Raw genomic sequence first — 15,624 nt, 5'->3', positions numbered from 1 at the left:
ATATCTTAGGAAAAATTAACCATTCATCTGTAATATAATTTGAAAATATTTCTTCCCAGTTTGATATTGACTTTTGGTTTTGCTTATGGTATTTTATTTTGGGGATTTTGGGGGGGAACAGCTTTTGTTTTGGTTGTTTTGCCATAAAAAAGGGGAAGTATTTATTATTGGAAGATCATAGGAATATCTCTGAGGAAGAAACATATAAACAGAAAACTGAATGAAAGGAGGGATTGAGTCATGTAAAGATCAAGGAAGAGGGTGTTTTAGGCATCAGACTGACAGGTAACCGGACCTGAGAAGGAGATGAACTTGGTGTGTCTGCAAAACAGCAATAATGTCTATGTATTTTGTAGTAGGTATACTTAAAACAGTGTCTACAACAATTTCTAAATATGGTTAATTTTTATATTTAAAAATTATATTTGGTTGAATTCCCTCATTATAAATATTAGATTATTTCTTTTTTAAATCTTATTTTCTCTTTCCTATTCCTCTATGTAGAGATAAAACTCATGTATGATTCTGCTTGGGTCCCAGGACTAATTTTTTAAAAAATTCAATTAATTAACATATATTGTATTATTAGTTACAGAATTAGAGGTCAGTGATACATTAGTCGCATATAACATCCAGTTCTCATTACACCACATGCCCTCCTTAATGTCTATCACCCAGTTACCCCATTCTTCACCCACTTCCCTCCAGCAACCCTCAGTTTGTTTCCTATGATTAAGAGTTTTTATGATTTTTCTCAGGACCACTTATTATTAATTATGAGGTAATTAGCTATTAATTGAGTTGGATGAGCTATTACTTAAAACAACAATACAAATAAAGCTATATTTGCAAAGCATTTATTATATACCAAGCACTGTATATATATAGTATATGATGTATGTTTTTCTAGATTATATGCATTATATATATAATAGGAATACATATAATACATATTCTTATACATATTCAGGAGAAGATACAAGTGGATGCTGAGAAAAGTCTTATTTGGATGGTAGATTCAGGTAAGTTATCACATTTCCCCTAATCAGTTTTTCTTAAGACAGTGGGTTATCAAAAGGTATTTGAATAACAGGTAGAAGAAAGTGGCGTGGATATTACTGTAGATTTCTAAAAAAGAAATCGAAGGTGGGTTTGAGTAGAGTGTATATTTAAATAAATTGGGACATAGATGATATTAGCTCTGCAATATCTGGGAGATGTAGAGATAAGGATAGGGTGACTATAGGAACAACCGATAGATACAGAAAGGATTAGGTTGAGGTCAAGTTGAGAACATTTATTTAGATTCCTGGGAAAGATGGGAAAACCTCTGTTTAGCCCCTTCCCAAATCTGGTTGGTCCTCACTCCATAAATAATGGGATTGAGCACAGGTGGGATGACCACATAGAGGTTGGCCAGGAGGATGTGTACATAGTGTGGGATGCCCTGTAGGCAAAGACAGAGAAGAGGGCAGGGATGCAGAAGAGCAGGATGACACAGACATGAGAGCCACAAGTGCTCAGGGCCTTGGACCGGGCATTGAGAGAAGGGAGGCGGAAGACGGCTCGGAGGATATGAATGTAGGAAACAGTGATAAGAATGATGTCTAGGCCTGTGGAAAGTAGAGCAGCTGCCAACCTATACCAGACATTGATGGAGATATCGGAACAGGACAGACGGCGATGCCCATGTGCTCGCCCAAGTGTGTGCAATGACGTTGATCCGGCAGTAGTACAGGTGCTTGAGAAGAAAGATGGACAGAAACATGATGATGAAGCTGCGGGTCAGGGCAGCAGCCACAATCTTCCCAATGACCAAGCTCGTGAGGACTGTGGTGTATCTCAGCAGGAAGCAGATGGCCACAAATCGGTCAAAGGCCATGGCCAGCAGGACAGCAGAGTCAGCCACAAAGAGAAAGTGGATGAAGAACATCTGGGTGAGACAGCCATCGAAGGAAATGTGGCTAGAACCTAGCCAGAAGTTGGCCAGTGCTTTGGGCATTGTGGAAGTGGAGAGCAAGATATCAGCACTGGCCAGCATGGCCAAGAATACGTACATGGGCTCATGCAGACATGGCTGGGAGAGGATGACACACATTAAAATGCCGTTGCCTGCCGGGGCAACTTCATACGTGGTGCAGAAGGGGATGGAGAGCCAGATGTGCAGGTGCTCCAGCCCAGGGATGCCAGTGAGGAGGCAGCCTGCCACGCGAGTGTCAGAGTCATTCCCGGCAGCTGTGTTGCTGGCAGATGAAAGGGCCATGATTTTCTTCTCCTGTACCAAAGGGGAAACATGTGGCTTCAGACTTCATACACACCAGCAGAATGCATGGAGAGGCTTGCAAACAGCCACAAGGTCTGCACACATTTAGAGGTCCTACAACCACTCTGGGCTCTGCGAAGGCGTATTCTCTCTAGACAATGACCCACAGGGTCTCTGCACAAAGGGCACGGCTATAGACCCTGCCCACAGAAAGGGTCTGTGTTCTTATTCCAAGGCTTTCAGTATCATTCTAGGACTTTCACAGGGCTCAAAAACATTGCCAGACCCAGCACAGTGCCACAGGTTCTGAAAAGAACAGGAACAGCTAGAACACCAAAAGCAATCTCGGTAATCGCTATAGGTATGTGAACTGTAATGAGCTCTGCGAAAGCCCCAGGCTCTGTACAGAAGGGCTACAGCTCCACACCAAGGAGCAATTGTCTCTGCTTGGTAGACCATGTGGGAGAATGGTATTGGGGGCAGTGGGCACTGAAGACACTGCATCTCTTTTCCCCCCATCACAGATGCTCTGACAAGTATGGAGGCAGTGAAGTCTGCTGTGGAATTTAGAAAGAGCACTGGACATTATGTGGGGAAAAAAAAGAAAAGACCCGGATCTGCAGGTCCCATAATTACTTTCATGTGTGTGTGTTCTTAAACTATTTTTAAAACTAGCTGTGTAAACACACACGTACACATATTCCTGTGCATGTGCCTATGTATATATGTGCATATGTGTGTAAGTATGTATGCATCTCTGAAAGAATAATTTCCCCATCTATTCTCTGAATCCTCTTTTTTTCCTACCTCCTCTGGGACTTTGTTCCATCAATTATTTCTCTCTTCTTTTTTTTTTTTTTTTTAAAGATTTTATTTATTTATTTGACAGAGAGAAATCACAAGCAGATGGAGAGGCAGGCAGAGAGAGAGGAAGGGAAGCAGGCTCCCTTGCTGAGCAGAGAGCCCGATGCGGGACTCGATCCCCGGACCCTGAGATCATGACCTGAGCCGAAGGCAGCGGCTCAACCCACTGAGCCACTCAGGCGCCCTTATTTCTCTCTTCTATATCTTCAATTTCTCCTAATTTTTCTTGGATCGTCTTTCTTAGATCTTTTGCATTTATAAATATTCATGTCTTTAGAACCTTGAAAACAAATGAACAAAACAACAACAGCTCTCATATAAACATCTTACTCAGGGAGCCTGGGTGGGTCAGTGGGTTAAGCCTCTGCCTTCAGCTCAGGTCATGATCTCAGGGTCCTCGGATCGAGTCCCACATCAGGCTCTCTGCTCAGCAGAGGCTCTCTGCCTGCCTCTTTGCCTACTTGTGATCTCTCTCTGACAAATAAATAAATAAAATCTTTAAAAAAAAAATCTTATTCTACTACCTGTTCCACTACTTACTATTCTTTCTTCTTCCCTTCAAAGTCAGTCCTTCCATATACACCTCTTTAGGTTTTGATTTCTTTATCTTCCACTGGTTCTTCTCTTGTCTCCTGGCCTTGCTTTCCAGTCCTCATCAAGGCTTAGGCTGTCCCAGCAGGACTGTGGGTATTTCCTCTGGGCTGTCTGCAACCTCTCCTCACTCGCCCACTTGCCCTGACTGATCTGGCCCACAGCCTGGGCTTCATTCAGTGTACTTGTGCTAATACCTCCCACCCAAATCTGTATTTGTCATCTACCCGGTTTACCAGGCTTCAGATCCACTTACCTGAACAACTGCCCCCACTCCCACCACCTAGTCTGCACTTCTTCCAGTCTCTACAAGAGCCTCCATATGTAAATTATGTTTCCTAAAGATAATTTTGAGCACAGTACTGACTTGATTACAAATCATAATCTCCCTCTGCCTGAAAGATTCACCCAAATATGTTTCCTGCTTCTCCTGCTGAAACTGGATCAAATACTTGTCTCTGAACCTGTTCTTCTTTCTCTGTGGTCTTTCATATATTCTGTTTCTTCTACCTCCGTCCTCACTTTTATTTACCCAGTTTATATTTCTCATTCAGGAAGACTTTCCTCATCCCCCAAGGGGGGCTGTGCCCCCCCTCAAGGCAGCTGCATTCCCTTGCAAGCACCTATCTCCCTCTAGAACTTACCACACTGAAATCTTTTCAGCCCCAATATATTGCGAGCTCCTTAAGGGTTAGGGCTGCTGTCCTATTCACCGGTGTCTGAGACAGAAATTGACATGTGGTGAGCATTAAGAAAGATGAGAGAATAGGTAAGGCTCCACTCACACGGCCACAGAAGTTCACACTGTTAGGGGCACACACTCATGCCATAAAAACCATGGGTTTGCACAGACCCTCTGTTCTCACACTCTCTTCTAGTCTACAGCCCATGCCAATTGTTGCCTCTGTTCTCCCTCCAACATCACTCACCATGTGCTCCGATGGACTCCATGCACTCCACTATGTGCTCCCACTTTCCTGGGTCCCATTTGTCTGAGTCAACATTCTTCTCTGACTTCAGTTCTCCTTCTCCATAATCAGCCTCCAAGACAGCCTTAGTTTACAGCAGCTCCCTATTGCTAATCCATGGGGCTTGTGTTTTCAGTCCAGTTGAGGCAGCCTTGATGTTGCTGCACCCCCAAACTAGGGAGTATCCCTAGGAGCTCCACTCACAATTTTCTCTCTGGAAGCCCCTGTTTTCAGATCTCCCACTCCTTCTATGCCCAATTCTCTTGCCCTCTGGTTCTTGCTTTTCTCAGCTTTGGGGAAATTACCAGAAAAAGTGTTCCTTCTATTTCCAATTCCCACCTATTTTTGAGTCCTTTACCTGACTGTTCCATCCAGGAACTTTATCATTTATAAATGCCCCCCCCCCCATTGCAGTAAAATAACATTTTCCCCATTTTTTCTCAATGTCAGAGGATCGTGCTTGTGTACCATTTATGATTCTACTATCTTTCTTACAAGCCAAGAATCAAATGCTGATCAATCCTCACCTGTATTAAAGAGACCCTTTATAAAAAGTGACCCTTCAAACGGCTCTTCCCCCCTGCAGAACAAAATTCCCTCAGGTGACCTAGTGCACTCTTCCCCTTCATCGTTCACATCTCCTTGAATGTTGCTAAGAGCTGTCTACTTATCTTGTACCCATTACCCATTCATTCCCCCATATTAATAACTTCCTCTCCAACTTGAAAATATATGACCCAGACTTACTTCCCTGAGGCCACCTTCTCAGAGTCACAGTTTTTCGATTCAATGTTTCTTACACAGCTCAGCCTTCCTTAATATATAGAATTGAATCTAGGGCCTCGCTTCATATGGTCTTTGTTTCCTCTTTTCCTTTGGGGATACGGATTCTCCTCCCTTTGTATGTCCTTTCCCCACTTAGTTTCAAATCCCTCCCCTGACACTTGGGCCAATATACTTCTGTTCAACACAGGATCTAAGGCACACACGGAGATGCTCTGGCATAGAGCCAGAGAAAAGAATCAGTTGATAGAGACTCTGAGAACCAAAGGAGTGTGATGCAGTGATGGTCAGCACCAACTCAGAGGCTCTTACTTGGTGTGAGAGTTTCCATTGAACTTGTTTTTGCATCTCCTTCCCAATACTAGCTCTTTTCCATGCCTTCAATCCCACTCTCTCTCCTCTCTTTCTCTCATCCTTTTGTCCTTCCTAGAGCATTTTCCTCTTGGGCTTCTTTCATTCACCATCTGTCTAGTGTCTGTCTTCAAACCTCTGCACCTTTCTTACCTTAATGTTCTCTCTTCACCCCTTCATTGCTAAAATCTGTTGTATTCAAATGTCGTCCTGAAGGAAAGGATATATAGGGACTATTGTTCCTATCTTGCTCATTTAAAAACTGGAAAAGTCAAGAGTGAACCCTTCTTTAGTAAATATTTAAGGTCTACAGGTAAGGGAAACATGTCCTCTTACAGTGAGCAGCTACGAGTAATTAAGTAAGACAGTGGGTGTAAAGACTTATGGGAATCCAGAGGCTAGAAGTATAACTCTGCTTGGTAAAGTTAGGGTGGCTTCAGGGAGTGTCCAATTGCACTTGGGACTGAAAGTATGTGGTGTGCACAGATTTGTGTGTGCATGTGTGTTTATGATTTTATTGTGACAAGTGAGACAATGAATGTGAAAGAACTTTGTAAATTTCTGTTGATTTAAGTGCCTATTCTTGCATTAGCATCACACTTTCTTGATCACTGCTTCATTATAAGTTTTAACTCAGGAATTATGAGTCCTCCTATTTCACACTGCTTTTTTTTCAGAATTGATTTGACTATTCTGGATCCCTGAGACTCCATATGGATTTTAGAAACAATTTGTTAATTTCTATGAAGAAGTCAGCTGTGATTCTGATAGAGATTGATTTGAATCTGCAGATCAATTTAGGAAGTATTTCCATCTTCACAGTGTTGAGTTTTCCAACCCATGAACATGTGATATTTTTCCCCATTCATTATGCAGAGCATGTCTCCTTTAATTTTTCAACAATATTTTCTATTTTTCAGAGTATACAATTTATACATCTTAAATTTATTCTTTTTTTTTTTAAGATTTTATTTTTTTGACAGACAGAGATCACAAGTAGGCAAAGAGGCAGGCAGAGAAGGGTGGGGGAGCAGGCTCCTCACTGAGCAGAAAGCCCAATGCGGGGCTCAATCCCAGGACCCTGGGATCATGACCCCAGCCAAAGGCAGAGGCTTTAACACACTGAGCCACTCAGGCACCCCTTAAATTTATTCTTAAGTATTTTATTCTTTGTGATGTTCTTATGAATTGAATCATTTTACTAATTTGTTACAAGATTGTTCATTACAAATGAATAGAACTATAAGCAATTTTTATGTATTGACCCTAAATATTGTGTAATTAACTATACATGCTGAACTCATGTATAGTTCTAATAGTTTCTTATTTTTATTTTTAGTGGATTCCTTGGGATTTTTTATATAAAGATCATGTCAACTATAAATTGAGATAGTTTAACTTATTCTCTTCCAATCTAGATGCCTCTTATTTCTTATTCTTACCAATTTCCTTGGCTAGAACCTCCAGTACACTGTTGAATAAAAGTGACAAGAGCAGACATCCTATCTTCTTGATCTTAGGGAGAAATCATCCAGTCATTCACCATCAAGTACGATGTTAGCTGTGAACTTCACACAGATGCAACTTATTGAGTTGAGGGAACTTCTATCCTAGTTTGTTGAGTGTCATCTGCATTTCTAAAGAAGAGGCTTTGTCAGATATAGAATTCTTAATTGAGTTTTTTTTTCTTTCAGTCCTTTGAATGTTACTACATTGCTTTGTCACCTCCATGATTTCTGATGACTTATCAGCTGTCAGTCCTATTAACAAGTCCTTGTACATAATGAGTTGCTTCCCTCCATGTTTTTTTTTTTTTTAAGATTTTATTTATTTATTTGACAGAGAGAGATCACAAGTAGACAGAGAGGTAGGCAGAGAGAGAGAGAAAGAGAGAGGGAAGCAGTCTCCCTGCTGAGCAGAGAGCCCGATGAGGGACTTGATCCCAGGACCCTGAGATCATGACCTGAGCCGAAGGTAGTGGCTTAGCCCACTGAGCCACCCAGGTGAACCTTCCCTCAATGTTTTCAATACTCTGTCTTTGGCTTTCAGCAATTTCCTTATGAACTATCCCATTGTGGATTTCTTTGTATTTGTCCTACCAAAAAATAATTGAGCTTCTTGAATGCATGGATTCATTTAAAAATTACATTTAGGAAGCTTATTGCCATTTTTCTTTATTATCACCATCACTGTTTATTTATTTATTTACCTATGAGAGAGAGAGAGAGCACAAGCAGGAGAGAGGAACAGAGGGAGAGGGAGAAACTGACTCCCCACCAAGTGGGACTCAATCCCAGGACCTGAGATCATGACCTAAGCCAAGGGCAGACATTTAGCCACCTGAGCCAGGCAGACACTCCATTATTTCTTTAACTATTCTTTCTGCACTGTTCTCTCTTTCCTTTCTTTCTCAGACTCACATTATGTATCATATGTTGGTACATTTGGTAGTGTCTCATGTCTCTTAGGTTCTATTCATTTTTTATTACTTTTTAAAATTTTAGTCCCTCAGATTAGTTGACCTCAATTGACCTGTCTTTTCATTTGGTGAGTCTTTATTTTGCTAGTTCAAATCTGCCTTTGAGCCCCTTTCAGTTTGCTTATTACAATTTTCAACTCCAGTATTTATATTTGTTTTCTTTTTCTTTTCTTTTTTATAATTCTAATCCTATAGACATGGTTGGTTTTAGCTCTTTGAACATATTTAAAATAGCTGATATCAAGTCTTTGCATAATAATTCAAATATCTGGGCTTTTCAAGAACAGTTTCTATTGATTATTCTTTTTCTAGTCTGTGAACTATATGAAACATGCAAAGACACTGAGCAGTGGTTAAACTGTGGTAACTCTGAAAATTGGATTTTTCCTTATTCCTAGGGTATGCTTGTGTTGCTAATTGTTCTAGCTGCTATTTCTTTAATCACTTTCTTGAACTAATTCTCTAAAGTTTATATTCTTTGTCTCATGTGATCACTGAAGTCTCTACTCAGTTATCCTAGAGGTCAGCTAATGATTAAACAGAGATTTTCGTAAATACCAAGAACAATAAACCACCCAGTCTTTACTGAGGGGCTTTGTGTGCATTTTAGAGCACATAGTCACTACTCAGCCATGCAGTTTACAACCCTGCCTTAGCCTTCATTTCCAGCTTTTGCAGAGCCTGAGGTTAGCAAGAGGTGAAAACTTAGAGCATTCTTAGGTCTTTCCTGAGCATGGTCACTGCCCTCACATATCTCTGAGCTTCTTGATTTACAAGGATATGTCAGTCTTTTCCAAAGCTTCTACAGATGTCTCATTTCTACAGCTTTAACATTTCAGTTCTTTTGGTTAGTTTACTGTCTACTGTAATGGTCTATGTTGCCTCAAGCAGCAACAAAACTAAAACACTTGCCAGCTTTGTTTTCAATAAATGTCTCCTTCTTTGAGAAACCTTTTAATACTGGACAAACTTTGTTCAGCTGTGTAAGTCAGGTCTTCCAAGGAACTACCAGACAAGTCAGATAATGAAAATTCTTTGGGAATGAGGATTGGAATGAGCCCAGTTTCCATTTTGCTTCCTCCAGTGGCTGCCAAACTTCTCTGGGAATGTAAGCTTTTATTTTAAAGGCTCTACATAGCTGGAGAGAGGAGAATAATTTTCAAACAACTTAAAACTCCACAAAGCTCTTTGTTCTTGACTCTGTTGAGCCATTTTTCTTGAATAAATGCTCTGCAAGTGGCTTCAAGAATTTGATTAACTCCCAGAATTATGAATAAGTTGACCCTAATTATTTATCTAATTTTTTTCATAACTTTTACAGAGGGCAAACTATTGCAGGTCTTTACTCATCCATTTTTCCATGTCATCTCCTTAATTTGGTTGTCTTAATATTAAAATGAGATTGAAATTTCAGGACATAATGATAAGCCCTGGTCATAGGTCTTAACAGATTTTCTCATTATTAAAATAATGGTAAATGGTGTTCAAATAGCACTAACCCAGTATTCAGCTCTCTGTTTTAAGGTGGGATTCTTTAATTCTCCATGAACATCTAAGCCCCAAGCAGGTGTTGTTCTTTCAGTGATGAAGAAAAGACAAAATAAAAATAGAAACAAATAGAAGCAAATAACAATCAAATAAACAGATGTAGTCTTACTAACAAAACTTTGAAAAGATTAGCCTTGTGCCATTTCACACAATGGAGCTATTCTGACCCTTTATGTACAAGATTGCCTCCCTTAGGGAGAAACTGTGAACCTATAGTAAACTTTCATCATAATTTTACCTCATTTGGGACACTGGGAGGAGAATTCACCCTATTTTATAATATAGATATGGAAAATAAAACCACATCCAAATGGAATAATTTTTAAAAGCATTCTTTTTTTTAAAAGATTTTATTTATTTATTTGTCATAGAGAGAGAAGCAAGAGCAAACACAGGCAGACAGAGTGGCAGGCAGAGTGGCAGGCAGAGGCAGAGGGAGAAGCAGGCTCCCCACCAAGCAAAGAGCCTGATGTGGGACTCGATCCCAAGACACTGGGATCATGACCTGAGCCGAAGGCAGCTGCTTAACCAACTGAGCCACCCAGGCATCCCTTTAAAAGCATTCTTAAACATAGGAGCAGAAGTGTGCTTGAGTTGGCTTGAAAGAGTTTCAAAAACTGATTGTGTCTTTCTCTACCATATCCTTCTTTTTAAGTTTTGTCATTTTAAAAAGGGAGGGGTGTTTCATATTCTATGCAAACATGTAAAATATATAGAATAAAATATAGGAAAATAAATTTATGACAACTGGATAAGAACCTATTTCTTATTAGAACTCAAAAAGTACAAATAATAAAATTAATGCTTAACCAATTGATTATACCTACATAGAAAATGTCTGTATAGACAAATATAAAATAAGTAAAATGATAAGTATCAGCCTGCAAGCAGTTTTTTAATAATGGGAAAATAACTATGAGGCAGTCCTATAAATAAATAAGAAAAAAGGACAAAAATTGCAATAGAAAATGGGTCAAATAAAATAAGTAGGCAAAGAAAAGACAAAGACACCTGTATGTTTAATATATATATTTGAGAATATATTTGCCCTGAATTCTGTCAGTTGGCTTTTTAAACTTCCATTTAACATTCCTTCTTCTTTTTTTTTTTTTAAAGATTTTATTTATTTATTTGACAGACAGAGATCACAAGTAGGCAGAGAGGCAGGCAGAGAGAGATGAGGAAGCAGGCTCCCTGCTGAGCCGAGAGCCGGATGTGGGGCTCAATCCCAGGATCCTGAGATCATGACCTGAGTCGAAGGCAGAGGCTTTAACCCACTGAGCCACCCAAGTGCCCCAACATTCCTTCTTTTTGAAAAAAATTTGGAACACTATAACTACATCTGAATGAAATTTAACTTTCTTCAGTTGGATGTATTCTTAAAGATCTATCAGGAAAGAGTAAGTCAGAAATCATGATTTCCTTCTTTTTTTTTTTCCCCAAAAAAGTTCAAAGCGAAGGTTTTTTAATCTGTTTTTTTAAATTTTTATTTATTTTATTAAAAAAAATTTTTTTTTTAATTTCTTTTCATTGTTCCAGAGTTCATCGTTTATGCACCACACCCAGTGCTCCATGCAGTACGTGCCCTCCATAGTCCACAGTCTCTCATGGTTTGTCTCCTCCTCCAATTTCCCCCAAATCCCTTCTCCTCTCCATCCCCCCATGTCCTCTATGTTATTTCGTATGCTCCACAAATAAGCAAAATCATAGGATAATTGACTCTCTCTGCTTGACTTATTTCACTCGCATTCTTCCAGTATGACTAATATGTTGATAGCCATTGATGGTGGTGTCTTTGGTGACTCCTTGATTCTAACTTGTGACCCCTAGATTGTAGGGTATAGAGGTTTATTCTGCAGCCCTCTGTTTCTCTGCCAACTAACAGTCATATGATTTTATATGTACACTGTATGAGAGCCCTCTTTCCTCTAGAGTCAAACACTATTTAGTCAATAATATTTGTTATTGAGTACTTACTGGTGATAACCAAACAGATAAAGTCATTGCTCTCATGGAAATTATATTCCAGTGGAAATATGTAGATAATAATAAGTGAATAAATAAGTGAATCCATAATTATGGCAGGTTGTGATAAGAGAAATGAAGAAAAATAAAGTAAGGTAGGATCAATCAGGAGTGATGTCATATCAGATACTTTGATTAGACGATGAAAGCAAACATTCAGAGTTTTGGTTAAAGGTCATCCCTAGCAGAGGTATAATTAAGAGCAAGAACCTAGAGCCATGAGCTTGATGGGTGTGTCTGAAGAATAGGTAGTGGTATATTATGACTGGAGGATTGGTGGGGATAAGTGATTGATTGGGTGGGGAAGAGGCCGCATCATTCAGGGGCTTCAGTAAGTCATGCAATACAGATTTTATATTTTATTCTTAGTGAGCTAGAAAAGCACAGCAAGAGGTCTTTAAAAACTATTTAAATTTTGACGTAATTATAAATTCATAGACGTCACAAAGAAGCATACTAGGAAATCTCATGCACCTTTATTCCAGCCTCTCAATGTTGATGCCTTAAGTATCTATCACAAAATATCAAACCCAAGAAATTGACAAGGACCCATAGAGCTCATTCCAATTCCACCATTTATACATGCACTCATTTGTGTCTGTATGTATATTTCTATGCAATTTTATTACATGTATTGCCTTGCTAAACTACCAACAAAATCATGATCTTCAAATGGAACATTGCCATAAGATTCCCACATTTTACTTCTGTATAGCCATGACTATCCCTTCCCTCTTTCTAACCCTTGACAGCCACTATTCTAGTCTCTATATCTATAATTATATTTTACCAATGCTTCATGAATGGAATTATGCAGTATGCACTCTTTTGAGAATGGCCTTTCACTCTGCATGGTTTCTTTGCGGTTCATGCAAGTTGTTGAGTGTGCCAACAGTTCGTTACTGTTTATTGCTAGGTAGTATTTCATGATACTACAGTTTGTATAACCATTCATTTTTGAAGGATATTTGTGTAGTTTTCAGTTTGAGACTGCTATGAATAAAGCTTTATGAACATCCAACTATAAGTTCATGCACGAAAACAAAATCTCTGTTTCTCTGGGATAAATGCCCAAAATCTACTGCAAAATGTGCAATAGCTGGGTTATATCAAAAGTCTATTTTTAGTTTTGAAAAGAACTGTTAAATGATTTTCCATAGTGGTTGTCAAAAAGATTTTGAAGTGAGAAACTACATGTTATGGCTTACATGTTTAGAAATATTATTGGCTTTTCTATGGTAAGTAAACTGAAGATAGACCATGTAAGAAGCTATTTTGATTTTCCAGATCAGAAATTATAGCCACATGGACTAGGGATGGAGAATTAGAGGTTTTGAAAATAAATTTTGAATACACTTTGATAGTAGAGCTAATAGGATTTAATGATGATCACACAAGTGATATAAGAGAAAGAATCAAGAATGATTCAAAGGTTATTGGTCTCAGCAACTGGAATGATGGAGTTGCTATTTACAGTGATAAAGATGGTTTAAGGAGGAGGAAGAGTCTGATTTTGAACATGTTTTGCTTGAAATGCCTATACAGCATTAGGTAGATGTGCTGAGAAAGCAGTTGAATCTACGAATCTGGAATATAAATTTAGGAGTCATGAGTGAATAAATGGTGCTTAATACACACACACACACACACACACACACACACACACTTTGTGGAGTAAAACTAGAGCAAGGAGAGCTGAAGACGGAGCACTGGAGTAATAAAAGATTCAGAAAAAGGAAAGACAGAGGACATAGGGAGAAAAAAAGAATCAGCTAATGAGGTAGAAGAAGGGACAGGAGAAAATATAAAAATCAAGATATGAAAGAAAAAAATTGGAGTATGTGGAAGTGTTCATAGTTTTCAAATGCTGCTTATGTGTTGAGTAGATAGACAGCTGAGAATTACTCATAAAACTGGACGTTATAGAGGTCCCTGGGTACCAGAGAGAGGGCAGTTTTAGTGGGTGGTAGAGACTGGAGAGTGTTCATGAAGGAGTGGGAGGAAAGAAATGAAAACTATAATGAGGGGAACATTTTTTCTGTCTTAGGACTATGTAAGAGAAGAGAAATGCTGGTGATTTTTTAAAAAAACATTATCTTGTATCCCTTTACTGTAATAAGCTCCTATCTTAGCAGTTTCTGGTACAGAAAACTTACAAAGACTGTACAGAGATTTCCTATAATTAATAATAAGATATCACTAATATCTTATCTAGAATGGTACATTTTATAACCAATATACCAATATTGACACATTATTATTAATGAAGGTAAAGTGATATCAACAAAGGTTCATTTCAGATATAATTTATATCAGAAAGACTTACTTCTGTTTACATTATATTTACAGTAGAAATACCAGTATATAACTAAGATTATTTGTACAGAAAAAATGATGATATAATTATAGGTGATACATACATACATGTATATTCTTTTTTATTTTATTTTATTTTATGTCTCTTCAGTGTTCCAAAACTCATTGTTTATACACCACACTCAGTGCTCCATGCAATATGTGCCCTCCCTAATACCACTACCAGGTTCACCCAATATATTCTTTCTTATATACAAGAATCAATTATAATAGTTAAACATCTTTTGAACATTTACTGTATGTTTTGTAGGTTCAGGAAACAACCTTGTTAGAAAGAGCTATAACTCAACACTACTTCTTTTCATATAGCATCCTAGAATGGTATATATCTGTTTGTTTACAATGTATCTTCAGCTCTTTCCTTAGTAAGCAGATCTGTTACACTGTCAAGACAATTCAAGTGTGAAATGTCCCTGTAAGACACTAAGACCTGTGGTAGGTTGTTGTTTTTTGTTTTGTTTTGTTTTGTTTTTGGCAATACATTAACAGAATCAATAAAATGAAAATAAGAGAAGTGAGAGAAGAAGTGGTTTCAAGAATAACTTCAAAGTTTCTGCCATAAGCATCTGGTTGTTAATGATAATCACGAGCAGTAGGTTAAACATTCGATAATATACAAAGACCTAAAGGAGTTTTTAGGTGAAAGATTAACTCATCTTGCTCAGGAGTCTAGAGTTTCTTCAAAGTACCTCAAAGCAGTTACAAGGAGAGACCTGAAAGCCCCATTTGGTGAAACCGGTGATACTCGTATCTGTCCTACAACCATATCTGGAATTCACCTACATCCCTAATCAATTGATTGTTTTTCTCCAAACACTCACAAAAACATCTGGGATCTGAGTTTAAAGGGTTATTATCACACCATTCTTCAGAGTCAGAACCTGGAGCCTAGCTAATTCAAATTGGTTTTTTCTTTCAAAAAAATTATTTCTTGAATTTTCTGTAAATGACTACTCTATGCAGGCTGAAGTATTCCAGCACTTCCTGGTTCCTCCTCTCTGTCCCAAATGCTGAATCATACCATGTTTCTAGACCAGGAAAACATTAGTGCAAACATTTATATACTAATACTAATAGTATTGACTGGTGACTAGACTCCCTGGAGTCCCCCTAGAATTTAGACACCTCACTTCTCAGTCTTCCCATCCCCTGAGAAAATCAGTGAGAAATAAAAGGTTATGCTGTCCAGGTGTGTCTGTCTTTCTTGGCTGGAATTAAATTTCTTTGTTCCTATGCTTCACTTCTTGTTTGGGTACCTTTCTCTTTATATGTTCTCCCCACCTGTGTTGTGTTACCTCCTGTATCTCTCTGTTCTTATCTTGGAATTATCCTCTTCGAGTCCTTTATTGGTTTTCTACCATCAGAATAAGGTGCCT

At 38.5% G+C, this 15,624-nt stretch overlaps 1 protein-coding gene across 1 annotated transcript; it reads right to left on the bottom strand.

The window, feature by feature from the left end:
• Nucleotides 1-1,297: 1,297 nt before the first annotated feature.
• On the bottom strand, nucleotides 1,298-4,608 carry LOC116599803 (olfactory receptor 52B6). The gene is given in 5 exon segments (XM_032359776.1): nucleotides 1,298-1,446; nucleotides 1,449-1,679; nucleotides 1,682-1,699; nucleotides 1,702-2,275; nucleotides 4,585-4,608. Coding segments are annotated over 5 exon segments (996 nt in total).
• Between the last annotated feature and the right edge of the window lie 11,016 nt (nucleotides 4,609-15,624).

This window comes from Mustela erminea, chromosome 9, assembly GCF_009829155.1.
Source record: "Mustela erminea isolate mMusErm1 chromosome 9, mMusErm1.Pri, whole genome shotgun sequence".
Classification (NCBI taxonomy): Eukaryota; Metazoa; Chordata; class Mammalia; order Carnivora; family Mustelidae; genus Mustela; species Mustela erminea.
This window is presented reverse-complemented; position numbering and strand designations above follow the sequence as displayed.